General features: G+C 50.0%; 1 protein-coding gene across 1 annotated transcript in view; it reads right to left on the minus strand.

Annotated features, from left to right (window-relative positions):
• Positions 1 to 9,604: 9,604 nt before the first annotated feature.
• The window catches only part of LOC100346633 (uncharacterized), a 172,841-nt gene continuing 161,433 nt past the window's right edge, over positions 9,605 to 21,012 (minus strand). Inside the window, exons 45-47 of the mRNA XM_070073713.1 lie at positions 17,783 to 17,888; positions 14,119 to 14,246; positions 9,605 to 9,804 (exon numbers count right to left, since the gene is read on the minus strand). Coding sequence (XP_069929814.1) covers positions 9,775 to 9,804; positions 14,119 to 14,246; positions 17,783 to 17,888 — 264 coding nt within the window. The 3' untranslated portion in view covers positions 9,605 to 9,774. The remainder of the gene's footprint in view (positions 9,805 to 14,118; positions 14,247 to 17,782; positions 17,889 to 21,012) is intronic.

The raw sequence follows: 21,012 nt of genomic DNA on the forward strand, positions 1-21,012 counted from the left end.
AGATAGGCAGAGGCATAGAGAGAGAGAGAGAGAGAGAGGTCTTCCATCTACTGGTTCACTCCCCGGTGGCCGCAACAGTTGGAGCTATGCCAACCCAAAACCAGGAGCCAGAGCTTCTTCCAGGTCTCCCACACAGGTGCAGAGGCGCAAGCACTTGGGTCATCTTCTACTGCTTTCCCAGGACATAGCAGAGAGCTGGACTGGCAATGGAGCAGCCGAGACTCGAACCAGCACCCATATGGAATGCCGGCAATGCAGGTGGCAGCTTTAACCTACTGGCCACCGTGCTGGCCCCACAACATAGGTTTTTACACAAGAAAAATAAAGTGGATTAAGTCCGTTATATGGCAAAACAAAACAAAAAACTTATTTTTGCCCCCATTTGAAGAGGACCAATTACTAGAGTTTTCAATGGAGATTTTATAAACAAGTGAGATGGAGCTCTTGAAGCATTTCTTAGGAGAGTTATAACAGGAAGTGGAACGTGTCTGTTAGCAGTCCGGTCTTGGAGACAAAGCTTAGCCCAATGAAGATCATGATGTGGAAGTGGTCCAGTCACAGGACAGTGGACCCAGCCAAGGGTGAAGGTCACGGTGACATTCTGGGGGACGCTCAATGCACTTTGCTGGTTGACTTTCTGGAAGATCAAAGAATGGTAACTGCTTGCTTAGTAGGAGCATGTTTTGAGGATGTTAGAGCTTCAGCAATAAAACACGGGAAATCACAAGCGAATCCTTCTCCACTGCAGCGATGGTCCTGCCCTTCCCTCTCATCAAACAAGGGCAATTTTGAGAGGTTTTGATGGAAAATCATTAAGTACTCAGCGTATAGTCCTGATTTGACTCCTCCTGACTTCTTTATGTTTTCTGATTTTTTTAAGGTTTATTTATTCATTTTGAAAGTCAGAGATACAGAGAGAGAGGGAGAGAGAGGACTGAGAGAGAAAGAGAGAGAATCTTCCATCCACTGATTCACTCCCTAAGTGGCTGCAACGGCCAGCACTAGGCCAGGCCAAAGCCAGGAGCTTAATCCAGGTCTCTCATGTGGGTGGCAGGGGCCCAAATATTTGGGCTTTCTTCCACTGCTTTTCCAAAGCCATTAGCAGGGAGCTGGATTGGAAGTAGATTGGAAGTGGAGCAGCTGGGACGTGAACTGGTGCCCATATGGGATGCTGGCATCACGGGCAGTGGCTTTACACTCCCCATCACAATGCTGGCCCCTATGTTTCCTAATCTTAAAGAATCTTTGAAGGGCATCCATTTCTCTTTAATTAATGATGTAAAAGGAACTGCACTGAAACGTGTCAATTCCCAGAACCCTCACTAAATCATCACTTTGGAAAGTGTCTTGGGGGCTGACACTGTGGCGCAGCAGATTAAAGCCCCAGCCTGCAGTGCTGGCATCCAATTATGGGCGCCGGTTTGAGTCCCTGCTGCTCCACTTCCAATCCAGCTCTCTGCTATGGCCTGGGAAAGCAGTGGAAGATGACTCAAGTTCCTGGGCCCCTGGACCCGTGTGGGAGACCCAGAAGAAGCTCCTGGCTTCTGGCTTCAGATCAGCTCAGCTCTGGCCATTGCAGTCATTTGGGGAGTGAACCAGTGGATGGAAGAACTCTTACTCTCTCTCTCTAACTCTTTCAAATAAATAAAATAAATCTTTTTAAAAAAGTGTCTTGAACTTGATGGAGTTTGTCTTTAGAAATAAAGTTTATATTTTTTATCTCTTAATTCTACTTTCCACAAACTAGTTGATGTGCCCTTGTACATTTCCATCTCACAAGATACAGTTATACTTCTGACAGGTCAAGTTCATTCCCTTTCTCCAAAATGAGAAGATGCCCAATGCCAAGAATCAGTTTCCATTGTTGGCTGTAATAATTATTCCTCAGGTTTTGTCTCTGTTCCATCAAATATTCTGAAACCTAAAGACTAAATTGTAAGTTTAACCTCTAAAAACTTGTATCTCAAATTAAAACAAAAATGTTTAGAATATACAAATGAATGCAAATGAGGAAAATGTTCAACACCCCTACAGTCCTACTTTCTGGAAATACATGACCTTCCTCTTCCATTCAGGCAGAACCTCAGCTGGTCAGGTTCATTACCAAAGTGTCTGAATCCTTCAATTGTCCCACCTGTTTTGGTTGCTGGAGGTTTTTCATTAACCTTAATTTCCTATTGGGTGTGGAAGTAATCCTTATTCCAAAAAGCCCTTTTGGCTTCCTTCATGTTCCAGCAATACAATCTACCACTGGTCCTCAGGATTGATCATTCCAGCCAGTGGTTACACTTTTGCTGCCCATTGACTTAGGGGCATACAAAGCCCAAGGCACTGGTCTATTATAGGTCACACAACAGAGAAACCGTGGTAGGGTCCTTGGCTGAAACATCTTCTGGGAACTAAGGCTTCCAAACTATCACTGCTCAAGATGGCTAGGATGAGAAGCACTACTCCCACTACCACCCTGGGGTCCCTGGGCACCTATACCCTGGCCGTGCCATAAGCTAGGATTCCGCGCTTTAAAGGTAATGTCTTCCAACCATCACCACCAAATCTTCACTGAACCACCGATCCTTCAGTTAGATCAACGTCTTCTGGGTGTTGAGCTGTGCTAATTTCATGGGCATGCACTTATGTCACCATCTCCTTTGCTGTGAAATTGACTCCGCGCTTAGAAGCAAAGCAATGGGAAATGTCGCCATGGAGAAGACACTCTGTGAGTATGTGGATTGGACGGTGGTGCTGGGAGGAGCATCATAAGCCGGGAAGGTGTTCCCTATCCAGAATAGGTGTCTCTTTCCATGAAGACAAATCTGCCCCCTTCATGATGGGAGGGGTCCAGTATAACCCGCCTGTCACCAGGTAGATGGCTGTTACCCATAGTGTTGGTGCCATGTTGCGGTTTCAGTATTTGGTTCTTGACAGATTAGGCACTCAGCAGTAGTTGTGTCAGCCTTGCCAAGGGGAAGTCCATGCTGCTGAGCCCATACATGGCCTCTATGCCTGCCTCAATGGCCATGTTATCCACAGGCCCACTGTACAACCAGTGGGATATGTGAGAAATGAGGCTACCGACCCAATCAGTAGGTTGTAAATTTGATTAATAAGAACCCCCTCTGCTGTGGATGCCCTTTGGTGGGCATTAATATAGGACAGGAATACCTTTACAATCTGCGCCCATCCTGAGAGAGCCAGCCACAGAATCCTTGCAGACTTGCTTGTCACCCATCTTCCAGCTCTGTTTCTTTCAAGTCCCTCACTATGTAGACGAATGCCAGCAACTAGCCGCAGACTAGGGGGCTCCCCAGCCATTTCTCAGTTCAGACACGCTGGGCAACCACAGGCACCACTGGAAGCTGCTTCCACCACCATCCTTCAGGGTCACCTTCAGGTAGGGCTATGGTGCTTTAGCTGTTCACTTTTGGGTGGAAGCAACACGTCAAACAGACCCATCTGTAAACCAGACTTGATTTCTTAGCCAGCTGGTTGTTGGGAACACCCCTGAAGGCCACAAGTATGGGTTTCGGAAAAAGAAGCAGTAAAACAGGGTTTGGTGTTGCAAGCGTGGGCGCCTCCAGTTCACACACCATGATGCTTCCACCTCTAAAACCTGCCCCAGCATGCTAGGTCTGTTGTGCACCATTGCCGTCTCCTGACAGATCATTGCTGGGCAGGCCCAGCTTCACGACCAGGTAGTCTAACAACACCCAGACCATGAGCGGAAGCTCAGGCCATGTGATCCCTGCTAGGCCACGGTCAGTGCCTACCAAGGCACAGCAGCAAGCAAGAAACTGTCTCTTAAAAGAATAGTTATCTTTAGAAAAGGATATCAATTTTCTCCTCATTACTATCTTGGGATTCTCCTACGAGAGCCTGACAGGGGCTGCACATAATATCCCTTACGCCATATTCTGAGTATCATTGGAGCAGCTGACCATCAGCCTGATGTGCTGTGGAGGCTCCTCTGTAATTCAAACCAGCTACGGGTCCTCTCTTTCTCTGGTCCCAACTCAAAAATGCTCATCTTAAGAGTGACTCTGGGGCCGGCTCCATGGCTCACTAGGCTAATCCTCCACCTTGTGGCACCGGCACACCGGGTTCTAGTCCCGGTCGGGACGCCGGATTCTGTCCCCGTTGTCCCTCTTCCAGGCCAGCTCTCTGCTGTGGCTAGGGAGTGCAGTGGAGGATGGCCCAGGTCCTTGGGCCCTGCACCCCATGGGAGACCAGGAGAAGCACCTGGCTCCTGCCATCGGATCAGCGTGGTGCGCCGGCCGCAGCGCGCCAGCCGCGGCGGCCATCGGAGGGTGAACCAATGGCAAAACGAAGACCTTTCTCTCTGTCTCTCTCTCTCACTGTCCACTCTGCCTGTCAAAAAAAAAAAAAAAGAGTGACTCGGGGCCGGCGCTGTGGTGCAGCGGGTTAACGCCCTGGCCTGAAGTGCTGGCATCCCATATGGGTGCCGGTTTGAGTCCCAGCTGCTCCTTTTCATATCCAGCTCTCTCCTATGGCCTGGGAAAGCAGTAGAAGATGACCCAAGTCCTTGGGCCCCTACCCCTGTGTGGGAGACCCAGAAGAAGCTCCTGGTTCCTGGCTGTGGATCAGCACAGCTTGCGCTGTGGTGGCCATCTGGGTAGTGAACCAAGTGGATGGAAGACCTCTCTTTCTGTCTCTACCTCTCTAACTCTTTCTAAAAAAAAAAAAAAAAAAAAAAGAGTGACTCTGGAGATGGGTTGAAATAGCACAGTCACATAGAATATATATTGCCTTCAGAATCCACAAGGATCTACCAAGCATCATGTCTCATTTTCCACGGTACCTAGTATGAGGTGCAACTTAACTCTCATTTTTGAGTGGATTTTTTTTTTGACAGGCAGAGTGGACAGTGAGAGAGAGAGATAGAGAGAAAGGTCTTCCTTTGCCATTGGTTCACCCTCCAATGGCCGCCACGGCTGGCGCGCTGCAGCCGGCGCATTGCGCTGATCTGAAGCCAGGAGCCAGGTGCTTCTCCTGGTCTCCCATGGGGTGCAGGGCCCAAGTACTTGGGCCATCCTCCACTGCACTCCCTGGCCACAGCAGAGAGCTGGCCTGGAAGAGGGGCAACTGGGACAGAATCCGGTGCCCTGACCGGGACTAGAATCCAGTGTGCTGGCGCCGCAAGGCGGAGGATTAGCCTAGTGAGCCGCGGCGCTGGCCTAATTTTTTTTAATGTACTCCAAACCACTGGACCCCTAGAAACTTTATTAAAATTAAGGGCTGTGATTTTTGTAGTGTTTTTTTCCATCCTCCAGTTTTCATATGTTTTATTAGGCACCCAAGTCCATGCTCCTTTCTGCTCATCACGTCCACGCAGCATGATGTCATCAATGTCGCAGCAACGGGATATTTGTGGACTAACATGATGGTCAAGGTTTGTGAGCTGTCTCCTGGCAGAGGGCAGGAGAACTGACACAGTCTTCAGGCAAGAGTCAAAATATATTATGACTTTGCCAGGGAAAAGCAAACTTCTTGTGGGCCTTGCAAATTGCTAAGGAGCAAAAGATATATCAATAACTGTATACCAAGTTCTACAGGCACATTAACTCGTTCCAGTTAAGATAGTACATCTGGGGCCAGTGTTGTGGTGCTAAGCCACCTCCTGCAATGCCGGCCCTGCGCAGAGGCACTTGTTCATGTCCCAGCTGCTCCACTTCCAATCCAGCTCCCTGCTAAACGCCTGGGAAAGCAGTGAAAGATGGCCCAAGTGCTTGGGCCCCTGCCATCTGCAGAGGAGACCTAGAAGGAGTTTCAGGCTCCTGGCTTAGGCCTGGTCCAGTCCTGGCCATTGCAACCATTTGAGGAGTGAACCAATGGATGGGAGATATCCTCTTTGTCTCTGTCTGTCTCTCTGCTTCCCTCTTTCTGTAATTCTGCCTTTCAAATAACTTATATGTATTTTAAAGACAGTACATCTGGGACAGCAGCTGCAATTTTCGCTACCTGTTCGTTATGGTATGGACCCAATACTTGCTAGCTATTTCTAAGCCCTTATCTGTCTTCTGTGCAAGTGAAAGCCATGTCAATGGTGGCGTTGATCCACAGGACAAGTTCCTCAGGGTTGTGATATTGCTTCTGATGCATTTTATTGACAGGGAGGGAAGTTTTGGGGGCTTCCAGTTACCCCTTCTTACCATAGTTGGTCCCAAATCAAAGGTCAGAGAAGCAGTGTGAGAATTCTTGCAGTGGCCAATCACGTCTATTCCAAGGACACATTCAGAACTGGGGAAACAGCCCCAGAACGGGTCCAGGCCGTCGCGGTGGACTGTGTTTCAGACTTGAGCGAAGAGTCCTTCTATCCCCTGACCACTGTAAGCCTTCATGCTGGCTGCTGAGCCACAGCGGTGTTTTGGATGCCGTGGAATTAGCATTCATTTAGAGCCAGTGTGTAATAATCACGAAGATGTCCGAATATTTCCATTTATCTGAAAAGTAGCCATTTTTGCTAGCAATTATAGAACCCTCAGGGGGAAGTGTGGATGGAGAGTCATGGTGTGTACCTGGGGCAGCAGGGTCAGGAATCCTCTCTCCTTCAGTCCAGGTCTGGGATCTGGGTCAGAGGTGGCGACTCTTCCACTGTGGCAACTCTAGCCAGGTTTTGGCTCCCAGACCTAAGTTTTGTCCTGCTGTATACATCAAGTGACATTTTAGTAGGCCCTCTAAGTGTGCGTGCCTGGGGATACCCACCGACTACCAAAGATCTCTGCCAGTCAAGGCAGCTGATTACTGATATTCTCCTCCTGCCCTAATGGAAGAGCCCAGCTTGTCTTTGGCAGATAAATCCCACCGTTTGGCTTTGCCAGCCTGAGAGTGCATCATCACCATTTAAATCAACACCTATCTCAATGCCAATAGAAACTTGATGAGATTGTGGATACAATTAGCACCATAATTTAGTATTTCCATAATCAAAATGTGTTTGATTCTTAGCAGTTTTATCCCTATGACTACAAGAATAAAAGGTTCTTCTAAGGCTATCCTCGATGCTCTCTGGTTCTCAGACCATGATTTGAACTTGGAATTAAAGGCTTGTCATTTTCTTCTGGAACTGACGAATTGCATTCAAAACTCCCATCGCATAATATAGCCTTGACAGTCATCATTACTGCCATAGCAGTCAATGTGCTGGCGACACAGGTCCTGTGATGCACACTCTGTCACAATCCGCCACAGGCAATAGCTTGTTTAATTGTGGTGCCACGGCAGGCAATGGATTACTAGCATCCCATGTCCTACTGGCCAGGAACTCAGCACTGGGCTCATGCCTAATGGTGCAACCACATCCTCACAGCCTGTCTTCAGGGGTCTATTTTTGGGGTGACACCCACTCCTGGTACCAGTGCTATCCTAGTCACGGACCAATCAGGAGAAAGAAAACCATAGGCATTCCAATAAGGACCATTTACTCTGAAGAATTATTAACCATGACAAAGGATGGGCATTATGGGGGGTGGGCTGGTAGGCAATGAAGACAGCCTGGAAGCGTACTTCAGGGACGGCAGGTGCAGGGAGGAGCCATTACCCTCCGGGCTGAAATCCAGGCTTCACTGGAGGAGACTTGGTCAAGGCTCGCTGGGAGGCAGAGGGGTTCACTGAGGGTGCAAAGTCCCCCAGAGGGGTTCTGGTAGTGGGGGCCTCACAACCGGGGCCATGCCAGAGGCAGCCCACTACACAGTGCATGCACTGCAGGAGCCAGGCACGCTGCAGGGGCCTGCCTAGAGGGGCACACAGGGTCTGGATGAGAAAGGCTTCTTTCTTCCACCGGGGCCCACCAGCATCCTCTACTCACAGAGCTTGACATCTTGCTAGTCAGCAAAAGGAAACATTTATAAGGTCCAGAGTCATTATTCTAGAACATACAATGCAGGGTAACAAATCCATAAACGGTATCGTATCTTGTCAAGTTGAAGGTGTAGTTTTCATATCAAACTTATCAATCTTCCTTTGGCTTTTATTTTTTATAAGCTATTTCAGAATTAAGTGTGTGTGCCCATGTGTATGCATGCATACATTTACATCTTTATTTGAAATTCATTGTGTATCGTGTATGGTGATGATTTAATCCACTCTGAGTAGACTCAAGTTTCTCCTTAAATTTTTTAAAGATTTATTTATCTATTTGAAAGTCAGAGTTACACACAGAGAGAAGGAGAGGCAAAGAGAGACAGCGAGAGGCCTTCCATCCGCTGGTTCACTCCCCAGTTGACTGCAATGGCCAGAGCTGCACTGATCCGAAGCCAGGAGCCAGGAGCTTCTTCCAGGTCTCCCACATGGGTACAGGGACTTAACGGCTTGGACCATCTTCTACTGCTTTCCCAGGCCATACAGAGAGCTGGGCTGGAAGTGAAGCAGCCGGGCCTCAAACCGGCACCCCTATGGGATGCCGGCACTGCAGGTGGCAGCTTTACCAGCTTTGCCACAGTGCCGGCCCCAATCTGCTTTCCCAGGTGCATTAGCAGGGAGCTGGATTGTAAGTGGAGCAGTGGGGAGTTCAACCAGCGACCATATGGGATGTTGGCACTGCAGGCTGGGGCTTTAACCTGCTGCACCACAGCGCTAGTCCAAGGGTTTTTTTTAAACATTTATTTATTGATTTGAAAGTCAGAGTTAGAGATAGAGATAGAGATAGAGATAGAGATAGAGAGAGAGAGAGAGAGAGAGAGATCCTTTGTCTGCTGGCTCACTCCCCAGATGGCCACAACAGCCAGGGCTGAGCCAGGCTGAAGCCAGGAGCCCAGAACTCCATCTGAGTCTCCCACATCGGTCGTGGGTCCACAGCACTTGGACCACCTTCCATTGCTTTCCCAGGAGGGTTAGCAGGGAATTGGATTGGAAGCAGAGCAGCCAGGATTCAAAGCGGCTCTCCAATATGGGATGCTGACATTGCAGACTGTGGCTCAGCCTGCTGCACCACAGTGCCAGTTTTGCATTAGGGCTTATCTGAAGACTGTGGCTCCTGTAGGAAGAATGCAAAGACTGTGGAGAGAGGATGATGTTTGAGTGTGAACCCAACAGGAACAAATGCTTTGACGTTTACTTGGGTGAATCCCTATACAAATACTGTGGTTTTTCACTTATTAATAAATACTGCCATGCCACCTAGCTCTAGAACTCACATCGAGAGGCTGCTGGCTGACCAGAAACAAGGGATATATTGTAAGAATGCAAGTCGAAACCTGTGGATTTGTAGATTTTTATTCACCTGAGAGGCAGAAACACACACACACACACACACACACACACACACAGATCGCAGCTACTAGTTCATTCCCCAGATGCTGGGAGCCAGGTGTCCCACGTGGGTGCAGGAACCTAATGTCTTGAGCCATCGCTGGCTGCCCAGGGTGTGCATTAGCAGGAAACTGGACTTGTCGCAGCCAGGACTTGAATCTGGGCACGTGATATGGGACACAGGTGCCCCCACCAGCATCCTAACCGCTAGACCAAACACCTACCTCTGACATCTGTGTTTTAAAAGCCAGAGCCAAACCCTCCTTCACTTGGGACAATCAGCCTAGCCCTTCAGCACTATATCCCAAGTACTCGTAAGAAAAGTAGACAAACGCTTTACTGGAGTTTACAGCCATTTTTATTCACTCACATCCTCATGGAAATAAAACTTGGAAAAAGCAGAGATGGTTACCAGTTGGGTCTGTCCGGTGGCATTCTGGAGGAAGATGTTTGACCTTGAAAAGCTGTCAGGGTGAACATTTTCTGCCACATCAGATAGGAAGAAAATCCTCAATCCATTTTTCTGTGTTTAACAGGCACCTGTAATATTAAGTAGACATTGGTAATTTTTTTAAAGATTTATTTCTTTATTTGAAAGTTAGAGTTACACAGAGAGAGAGGAGAGGCAGAGAGAGAGGTCTTCCTTCTTCTGGTTCACTCCTCAGATGGCCGCAATGGCTGGAGCTGGGCCAATCTGAAGCCAGGAGCCAGGAGCTTCTTCCAGGTCTCCTATGCTGGGTGCAGGGGCCCAAGGCCTTGGGCCATCCTCCACTGCTTTCCCAGGCCATAGCAGAGAGCTGGATTGGAAGTGGAGCAGCTGGGTCTTGAACAGGCGCCCATATGGGACGCTGGCACTGCAGGCCAGGGCGTTAACCCACTGCGCCACAGCGCCAGCCCTGACATTGGTAATTTTTAATCACCAATTAAAATTAATTGATGACTGGTTCTTGTTACAGCATTACAAAAGGTCACTGCTATTCCTGAGAGCAAGATCATTGTTCTCTCCGGGTTAGGACATCTGGTGTGACTTCTTGTCCATATGCTGCCACTTGTTACAAGGGGAATCGGCCAAGAATAAATCCATCTGGGCTGGCGCTGTGGTGTAGTGGGTAAAGCCACCACTTGTGATGCCAGCATCCCACATGGGTATTGGTTCGAGTCCCGTCTGTTCCACATCTGACCCAGCTCCCTGTTAATGTGCCCGAGAAAGCAGTAGAACATGGTACAAATACTTGGGGCCCACGTAGCCATGTAAGAGATCCAGATGGAGTTCCTGGCTCCTGGCTTCAGCCTGGCCTGCAGCCTTTTAAGGAAGATTCTCTCTCTCTCTCTCTCTCTCTGTCTGTCTGTCTCTGTCTCCCTTTCTCTCAGTAACTTTGTATTTCAAAAAGTAAGTAATGTTTTTAAAAAGATAAATCCATTAATGGAAAACTATGGAAGCAGACATCTCAAAATTTGCATGATCCAAAAATTCATTAATATTTTTAATCAATCAGTGCAGTGGTATTTTATAGAAAACCACTTAAGAGTTCTTACACTCCTGCGAGGTATAAATTCCTCTTCAGTCAGTACAGATCTGACATGTCTCATAGGCTTTGCTTAAGAAGCCAGAACTGGGGCCAGCGCTGTGGTGCAGCGGGTTAAAGCCCCAACCTGCAGTGCCAGCATTCCATATGGGCGCCGGTTCGAGTCCAGGATGCTCTACTTCCGACCCAGCTCTCTGCTATGGCCTGGGAAAGCAGAAGATGGCCCAAGGCCTTGGGCCCCTGCACCCAGCATAGGAGACCCAGAGGAATCTCCTGGCTTCAGATTTGGCCCAGCTCTGGCCATTGTGGCCATCTGGGGAGTGAACCAGTGGATGGAAGACCTCTCTCTCTCTCTCTGCCTCTGTCTCTGCAACTCTGCCTTTCAAATAAATAAATAAATCTTTAAAAAATTTTTCAAAAAGTCAGAATAGATTTAAAGAGGTTCTAATAAGCTTTTTGCTTGGGCTTCCTGTGTTGCACACAAGCCAGTGGGCCCAAAGGCACTTCTTATGGGGCTTCCTTATTTAGTTGAACAATGGCCAACGAGCAAATTAGCCTTGGGCCATCACTCTTCTAAATGCCTCAAATACAGAGGGTCTCCCCTCACACACTGAGCTACTTCGCAGCCTTCTCAGCCACAAGGATTGTGGTTACCAGCCTCACCCCATGGCACCCAGGGCTGTCAGAGGTGAAATGGAGTAAACCTTGGAAGTCTTGAGGACCCACACATACAAAATGAACTTTTTTATAAATTTATTTGAAAGGCAGAGATATAAAGAGGCAGAGAGAGAAAGAGGGGTCTTCCATCCGCTGGTTCATTCCCCAGATGGCCGCAATGGCCACAGCTGCACCAATTTGAAGCCAGGAGCTTCTTCTGGGTCTCCCACGTGGGTGCAGGGGCCCAAGGACTTGGGCCATCTTCTACTGCTTTCCCAGGCCACAGCAGAGAGCTGGATCAGAAGCAGAGGAGCCAGAACGCGAACCAGGTCCCACATGGGATGCCAGCACTGCAAGTGGCAGCTTTACCCACTAACACCACAGCACCGGCCCCCAAAATGAACCTTACTTCCTTTGGGAAAAGGCTTTGTCAGAAACAAATGGACATACACTCTTGACCTTCATATTCTGGTTCTGCATTCCCAGATTAAAACAACTACAGGTAAAAAAATATCCACGGCCGGCGCCGCGGCTCACTAGGCTAATCCTCCGCCTTGTGGCGCCGGCACACCGGGTTCTAGTCCCGGTTGGGGTGCTGGGTTCTAGTCCTGGTTGCCCCTCTTCCAGGCCAGCTCTCTGCTGTGGCCAGGGAGTGCAGTGGAGGATGGCCCAGGTACTTGGGCCCTGAACCCCATGGGAGACCAGGAGAGGCACCTGGTTCCTGGCTCCTGCCATCGGATCAGTGCGGTGCGCCGGCCACAGCGCGCTGGCCGCGGCGGCCATTGGAGGGTGAACCAACAGCAAAGGAAAACCTTTCTCTCTGTCTCTTTCTCTCACTGTCCACTCTGCCTGTCAAAAAATAAAAAAAAAATTTTAAAAAATCCACAAAAATGCATTGTTCTAAATACGCACAGACTTCTTCCCTTGTCATTATTCTTAAACAAGACAGTGTGACAACTACTCACACAGCATTTATACTTTATTACATACTATAATCTAGATGATTTAAAACATATGGGAAGATTTCCATGGATTATAGGCAAATACCACACCACTTTATATTTATTTATTTATTTGAAAGGCAGAAAGAGAGAGAGAGGGGAGAGACAGACAGAGATGTCCCACCTGCTGGTTCACTCCTCAAATGCCTGCAACAGCCAGGGCCGTGCCAGGACGAAGCCGGGGGGGCCTGGAGGTCACTGCAGGTCTCCCTTGTGGGTGGCAGGGACCCAGCTACTTGAACTAGCATCACATGCTGCCTCCCAGGGTGTGCCAGCAGGACGCTGGAGTCGGAAGTGGAGCAAGGAACTGAGCCCAGCACTCTGATATGGGATGCAGGCATCTCAAGGAGCATCTTAACCCCTGACCAAACACATCTGCCCTGAAACCGTCTTACAAAGGGAGTTCAGGACCTGCAGATGTTGGTATGGGGGTGGGGTGATGGGTCTTGAAACCGGTACTCCACGGATACTGACGAGTAGCTGTGCTCGAACTTCATGTTCGGGGAAGGATGATTGTACAGAGCTTGGTGAGTCCAGCAAATAGTAGCTATTAATTGATAAGGTGGCCTTTTCTTGGTCAAGATTGAGAGTAGATATTTTTTCCAGCTGGCTTCTTCTCTCTGAACAGCATGTTTAGAAATACTGCAAGGAGGGGCAGGCTTTTTGGTGTAGCAGTTAAGATGCCATTTGGGGTACCTGCATCTCATCCCAGAGGGCTTGAGTTCAAGTCCGAGCTCTGCTTCTAATTCCAGCTTTCTGTTCATGCAGGCCTTGGGAGGCAGCGGTGGGTTCAAGTGGTTGAGTCCCTGCCACCACATAGGGTGTGGGTTGACTGAATTCCTGGCCCTGGGTTTCAGTCCCAGCTTTTGTGGACATCTCAGGGAGTAAACTAATGGATAGGATCTCTCTCTCTCTCTCTCTCTCTCTCTCTCTCTCTCTCTCCTTTCTCTCTACCTTTCAAATAAAATAAAATAGATAATTTTTTTAGTACCGCAACAAACTTTTGACCCAATATCCAAACTACCAGCTGCAGAATTACACCTTCAAATGACTTCTTAGAATGAGATCGTTTTCTCTGCGGGAATGATTACATCTTTCCCTGCTAGTTTTCTGAAGGGACGAGGGGAATACTTCTTAAATATATTGATTAGAACTGAAATGGAGACTCTGAAAGATCACAAAGCAAAGGGTAAACTACTGATTAAAGTCGTGCAGAGAAGGCAGGCGAAGAGGCTGTGACTATCACTTTACCATAACCTGAAAGCTGAAATATTTCTAAAAATCCTTCCATTGGTGCGAATCCGCCTTCCAAGAAAGTCTTGCACACTAGATTTCTCACCTGTTTTAAAACGGCTTCTGAAATTCTCTGTTTCTATCAGGGAACTCAGAATCCGATGCTGCCCAGGATTGATTGTAGATGCTTGGGGAAAACGAGAGAAATGCAGGGATGCCACACAGCGAGGCGTTGGTGCTGCTTGCCACACCCACTGACTGAGCTGGGACTGAGCAGGTGCCGTTCAGCCTAGTTATCTCAGCACCAGAATTTTGCTATCCAGAGAAGCCTCTGATACATAATCTTTCCAGTGTAACGTTGAAGTGACTGTGAAACCACAACATCAGCTTCAAACTCTCCCTGTTCGAGACATGTGATCAAGCTTATCGGTACTTACAGTCTTCGGCCGCTGTATCCTTCTTGTTAGGGTACTGTCCATAAGATTGGTCTTTAAAAACTGGAGCTGGGAGTGCCTGGATGGTGTGGAGGCAGAACTTAGGGAGCAGTGAGCCTGGGACAGAAGGCCTATAATTAAAAAAAAAAAAAAACTTAAATTATGTCTCTGGTGTTATGTCCAAAGTTCAGAGCTTAAAACAGGAGTCTATGCCACCTTCACCAACTTTCCCCTTCCTGCTTCGTCAGTTTCAAGGGAAACTGGCCAAATCGAAATGCAGTTTTCTGCCCAAGGCTCCCTTGATCAAGGCAAAGTACAGGAGCCAGGAGACGTGGACCGTGGGAGGTGGAAGCGGACAGACAGACAGACAGACAGCTACACCAATTAACAGGGCTTGGTCATGAGCTGGATTTGCAGGGTGAGGACAAAGAGCCTCTGAATTTCTCACTCAAGCCACTGGAATTTGACAGCATGGTTTGCTGCAATGGTGCTTTCCCTGCCGCAAAAGGAGTGGGTGTGGGAGGAGGAGAGGAAGCCGGGCTCTGTTTGACCCTGATGACCGTGGGAGCCTGAGAGACAGGAGCGCAGACATCAGGTAGTCATTAGCTCTGTCGGCCTGGAGCTCGGAGGAGCGTTTCGAGCTGCAGGTGCGGACTTGGCCAACAGTGACTCAAGCTGTGAGAACATGTGCAATTATCCAGAAACTGCGCACTGGGAACACAGGAGGCCAGAGTCCTGAGCAACGGCACCCTTCAGGGGTGGGAGAGAGACGGAGGAACTGGAAAAGCAGACAGGAGACGCAGCCAAAGAGGGTCACTCGCTCCGTCTCTAGGATGCATGGCTCAAGTTGGGACCAAGGGCTTGGCCCAGAGGTTCATTTTTATTTTTAATTTTTTTTCTAATTGTTTTTAAAGATTTGTTTCATTTATTTGAAAGGCAGAGTGACAGAGAGAGAGGAGAAAGAGTTCTTCCATCTGCTGGTTCACTCCCTCCCCAGATGGCCACAACATTTGGGGCTGGGCCAGGCCAAAGCCAGGGGACGGGAGCTTCATCCAGATCCTTCACATGGGTGCAGGGGGCCCAAGCGCTTGGGCCAGCTTCTGCTTTCCCGGACAAGTGAGCAGGGAGCTGGGTCGGAAGTGGAGCCGCCGGGATCTGAACCAGCGCTCCTCTGGGAGGGTGGCATCACCGGCAGCGGCTTAACCTGCGGCACCGCAACACAGGGCCCTCCTCATTCCTTCCTTAGAAATAGAACCTCAGGTGTTTTATTAGATACATGGTATCCTAGACTGAGGAAAATGGGGCACTTCTTCCATTTTCACAGGAGGGAGGAGACTCAGCTGAGTGCAGATGGAGGTGGGCACAGAGACAAGACGTAGAGGGAGACTGCTGTTCATTCCTCCGTGAAGTCGGGGGTGAAGGTTGAGGAGTGCGGTGAGGGACAGAGACGTGGAAGATTTAAAATATTCGCTGCAAAGGCCGGCGCTGTGGCTCAATAGGCTAATCCTCCGCCTGCGGCGCCGGCACACTGGGTTCTAGTCCCGGTCGGGGCGCCGGATTCTGTCCCGGTTGCCCCTCTTCCAGGCCAGCTCTCTGCTGTGGCCCGGGAGTGCAGTGAGGATGGCCCCGGTCCTGCACCCGATGGGAGACCAGGAGAAGCACCTGGCTCCTGCCTTCGGATCAGCACGATGCGCCGGCCTCAGCGCGCCGGCCGCGGAGGCCATTGGAGAGTAAACTAACAGCAAAAGGAAGACCTTTCTCTCTGTCTGTCTCTCTCTCACTGTCCACTCTGCCTGTCAAAAAATAAAATAAAAAGAAGAATTAATATTAAAATAGTCGCTGCAGAAAAGAGGGGAGTGAGCTGAGGCCACCCTCAGCTCAAGGCGGGGACGCAGGTGCTGTCAAGCCAGCCACACCTCCTAGGCTCTGGCTTCGCTGATCCATTCAGTCCTGGGCACTTGACCCGAGTCAGTGCGGTCAGTACTCAGTCCTTTTTAACTGCTCCGTCTGCACACCCCACTCCTGCCGTGCTGAGCGTTTATGTGGGAGCCACAGAGGTGGCAGCCACCTGGTTCCCAAGGAAACCGTGTCCTTCTCCTTCCCAGCCTCAGGAATGTTCCAGAGCCCCGGGATGGAGAGAAGCCAGTCCTCAGGCAACCTTTCAAAGTCTGATCAAACTCCTGTTCGCCAGTCCACCTTCGAACACCTTGTAGCTTTGTGAACCAGCTCACTCCCTTTCTTCTTCTTCTTCTTCTTTGTTTTTAAAGATTTATTTTATTTATTTGAAAGAGTTACAGAGAGAGGTAGAGACAGAGAGAGAGGTCTTCCATCCGCTGGTTCACTCCCCAGATGGCCGCGACAGCTGGAGCTGAGCCGATCTGAAGCCAGAGCCAGGAGCTTCTTCCTGGTCTTCCACATGGATGCAGGGGCCCAAAGGCTTTCCCAGGCCATAGCAGAGAGCTGGATTGAAAGTGGAGCAGCCAGGACTTGAACCAGCGCCCATATGGGATGCTGGCACTTCAGGCCAGGGCTTTCACCTGCTGCAGCACAGCGCCAGCCCCTCCCTTTCTTCCTTGAGAAGCAGTTTTGAGAACAACTGTTCTAGAACACACTTCCGGGAGAATCCACAGTAAAGTCAAGGAGAGTGCCCACCCCTCGCCTGTGCCTCTAGCCCGGGGAGCAGGGATGCTGCTGCTGTCACTGTGGCCGCTGCCAAGAGGATAGGCCTGGGTCACGGGAGACCCCTGCCGGACAAGGGCTGGGGAAGCAGGAGCAGCAAAGTGGTGGAATTCTACCCGTCGGCACTAATGGCGGAGGTGAGCGCTGGGTAGCACACCACAGCCAGGAGCCAGGAGCCGCTGGGGCGTCTACAGGGAGGAAGTCACTGCAGAGGGGACAGTGAGGCTGAGGCTGGGCTGCCCATCCCCTCAGGCCTCACCCTCCCTCCTGGGAGTCAGGGTTGCCCCCATCTGCCTTGAGCCTCACTCCCGTTCTCCTTCAGAAACGTGCAGGTGTTGGAGGACACAGAGGGCAGTTCCCGGGTCATGGGGAGGAGGAAGGAGATTAAAAGATGGCTGGATCCTGGCTGGTGCTGTGGCGTAGTGGGTAAAGCCACTGCCTGCAATGGCAGCATCCCACATAGGCACCGGTTCAAGTCGTGGCTGCTCCATGCTGTGCTACGGGACAGGAAAGAAGGGGGCGTGGCTGATCCTACCAGCAGACCAATCACGGCTCCTGACATTGAGTGACATTTGAGAGTCAGATCTAGTAGAGAACTTAGAATTATTACTTAGGCCTCATCCTACAGAGAAGGGAGCTAATTCAGGGACACCCTAGGGTCTGGCCTCTGCTCCATGCTGCCTGCCCAGAGTCACAGGAACCCCTGGTCCCCCAGGACCAAGAATCGTGCTGTACAAACAGCATCAGAGAAATGTGGTCGTTGGGGTCCCAAAGCACTAGTGTGTTCCCAAATCCAGGGAGTCCTCGGTGCTAAGTGGCACATTTCACTATTCCTGAAACCAGAAGCAGGGTTTGTCCCTGCACGCGTCATTCATTCATCCAGCGACCATGGTGAAGGGGTCCCTCAATCACCACCGGGCTGTCACAGCCAGCCGCGGACCCCCTCCCCCAGCTCAGACCCCGAGCTCCGCAGAGGAGGGGTGCTTACCTTGTGAGGAGCCAGGTGGGGCGTCCTGGAGCTGACTCTGCAGCTCCTCCAGGCGCTGGAAGGCGCTCAGCTTCGCACTGCGCTCCCGGGCCAGCTGGCTCCTCACCTGTGGAGACAGCACATGGGCAGCATGGGCCTCCACACAGCTCACTCCAGTTCCTGGGGCTCCCAGCAGGGCTGGAGGCGGTGGGTGGGGGGAGCGTCCCAGGCTACGCCAAGTGCATTCCAAGCTCTGGGTGGGCCCCATCCAGCCTCTTGAGAATCAAGAGCTCGAGGAAGACCAAGAACTTAATGGGAGAAGAACACAAGGCCATGCCTGGAATCCCTTCTTATGACAGCTGGTGCTTCTTCACGGCGCTGTGTCTTTGGGGTCTTGATTTCCCGGAGTAGGTACAGGAGGAGGGGAGGGTGGCCAAGCTGCAGCACCTTCGCAAAGGCTCTGCGGGAGCCCCTGGGTGGTTGCAACCCCAGTGGGAGGCCTGGCAGAAGGCCCATCCCCGGGGGCTTGACCCTGGCTGTGCTGACCCACCGTCCCCCAGCCACAGAGTCGCTGGGTCCAAAGTGTGTGTCACCTGCACAGATGGTGGGCATTTTTTTATTTTTAGATGTAACATCTCAGAAGTCTCCTTAATTATAAAGAATAAACATGATAGTGAGTTGAATAGTGCTCCCCCCCCCCAAACTCATGTCCTCCTGGAACCTCAGAATGGGCCCTTGTTTGGAAATCAGGTCTTTGAAGATATAATTAAGCTAGGAAGAGGTGAGGTGGAACTTACCAGGACAACAGTGGGTGCTGTCCAGATAAGCAGAGGAGGGTTATGGTAGGGAGGCGGACACAGAGGTGATGGAGGATGAAACCACAAAGCCAGGAAAGCCCAAGGAGTGCCAGAAGCTAAGAGCAGATGCCTCTGCGGAGCCTTCTAAAGGAAGCAGCCTCACCGGGACCTCAAGTCCAGACTCCTGGCCTCTTGGTCTGCGAGGGAAAACATTTCTGTTGTTCTAAGCTTCCCGCTTGTCGTGATCTGCTAAGGCAACCCAGGAAACCAATGCACGTGCTGGTCTTCAAAATTCAGCTGCAGATGTTTTAAATCCCAAGCCTGCGGTGCAGACCCAAACAGACACTCCCTGCACCCTTGCAGCTGTGACCACAGGCTTGTGTGTGTGTGTGTGTGTGTGTAGCCTGCATTTCAATAGATTGTCCTGGGCTGCAGAGTTAGAGCTCAGGAGAGTAGGATGCGCATTTCCTGTGGGTGCCAGTCAGTGCCTTGCCTAAGGCCACACAACCACAAAGTGACAGAGCTGGTTTCCGGCCAGGTCTGTCTTCCTGCTCCCAAGGCTGTGTTCACTCACATTCCTAACAATCCACATGGACTGAGAGCTGTTTACCAGGCCCATCCTGATGGCTTTATTCTAATGACCTAATTTAATTCTCCCCAGATTCCACGAAGTGGGTACATTATCTCCACTGTACAGACAAGGAAAGTAAAGACCAGAGAGGCCACAGTCTTGGCCCAAAGTCACGGGGCTGGAGATCAGGAGTAGGGACCAGAGAATCTGACTTCAGGGCCTCTGCTGTGACCTCAGCAGGTACAGGGGCAGGGGCAGGCCAGGCCAGGGGTCCTGTCCAAGGTCAGATGGTCAAGGAATGAATGAAGGCCCCCCGGGGGCTCGCAACACCAGCATCCCATATGAGAGTGCCAGTTTGAGTCCCGGCTGCTCCACTTGCAGTCCAGCTCTCTCTCTGCTAATGTGCTTGGGAAAACAGAGGAAGATGGCCTAAGGACTTGGTCCCCTGCCACCCATATGGGAGACCCAGATGGAGTTCCTGGTTCCTCGCTTTGGCCTGGCCCAGCCTTAGCCGTTGCACACATTCCTCTTTCTGTTGCTCTGCCTTTCAAATAAATAAATGAACACATAAAAATGACAGAAGTCGCCCTGGCGACGGCAGCTCTCGTTGGCCGAGGATTGCTGTTCAGTTGTTGAGAGTTGCAGGGGTAATTCAGAAAGAACCGATATTTTTACACACGTGGTAGAAAAGTATATTTATTGAGAGATACCTCAAAATATTCATTTTTTACTCCCTCTACAATTTCTGCCACTAAACAAATAATCAAATGTTAACTAGAGAGAACTTTGGAGAAACACATCTCTGAACCACTCTTTTTGTGGTTTTAGAAAAGCATAAATTACAGAATTAGTGTCGGATGCTGAATCTGTCTTGCAGTTTCCATCATACTCTAGTTTCCTTTTCATGCAATAAATGTGAACTTCTATTCTAAAGCTACTCATTTACTTTCTCATTTTCTCCAGAAATATTTGCTTTGCATGCCCTCAAAGTTTTTATTTATTTATTATTTATTTTTAAAGATTTATTTATTTGAGGGGTAGACTTACAGACAGGGATAGGGAGAGAGAGAGAGAGAGAGAGAGAGAGAGAGAGAGAAGAGATATTCCATCTGCTGGTTCACTCCCCAAATGGCCGCAATGGCCAGAGCTGGGCCAATCCAAAGCCAGGATCCTGAAGCTTCTTCCAGGTTTCCTACATGGGTGCAGGGGCCCAAGGACTTGGGCCATCTTCCATTTCTTTACTAGGCCACAGCAGAGAGCTGGATCAGAAGTGGAGCAGCTGGGCCTCGAACTGGCACTCATATGTGATGCCGGCCAGCACTACAGGCTAAGGCTTTACCCACTACGCCACAGCCTCAGCCCCTCGAGTTTTAGCCTTTTTTTTTTTTTTTTGCTATTTATTTTTGTACAATTCTCCTTACCGACCTCCTCCTTGAGCACTTGTAACACTTGACCAATAACTTCCCTTACGTTTCCAATTACCTTTCTATCTCTCACTGTCTCTGGGGAATGAATGAAATGATTCCTTCACTCAATGGGTATGTGTGACGCACCTGCTCCATAAGGTATTCCTTTTTCTTCTTTTTTGGGGTTTGTTTATTTATTTGAAAGGCAGACTAATGGGGGTGGGAAGGAGACAGAGAGAGAGAGAGAGAGAAACAGAGAAAGAGAGGGAGAGAGAGAGAGAGGGAGAGAGAGAGAGGGAGGGAGATCTTCCACCTGCTGGATCCTAAAGGATCACTAGTCAGAGATCGTAGCTGGGTGGAAACAAGGTTTTCAGGAGGATGAGGAGGAAGCAGAGATCTCGAGCCTCCAGGCAGTGGAGCTGGCCAGGCCACTTCCGGGTGCACCTGCCCGCCTGGCGGAGGTGGGGGAGAGAGGCC

Source organism: Oryctolagus cuniculus, chromosome 5, assembly GCF_964237555.1.
Source record: "Oryctolagus cuniculus chromosome 5, mOryCun1.1, whole genome shotgun sequence".
Taxonomy (NCBI): domain Eukaryota; kingdom Metazoa; phylum Chordata; class Mammalia; order Lagomorpha; family Leporidae; genus Oryctolagus; species Oryctolagus cuniculus.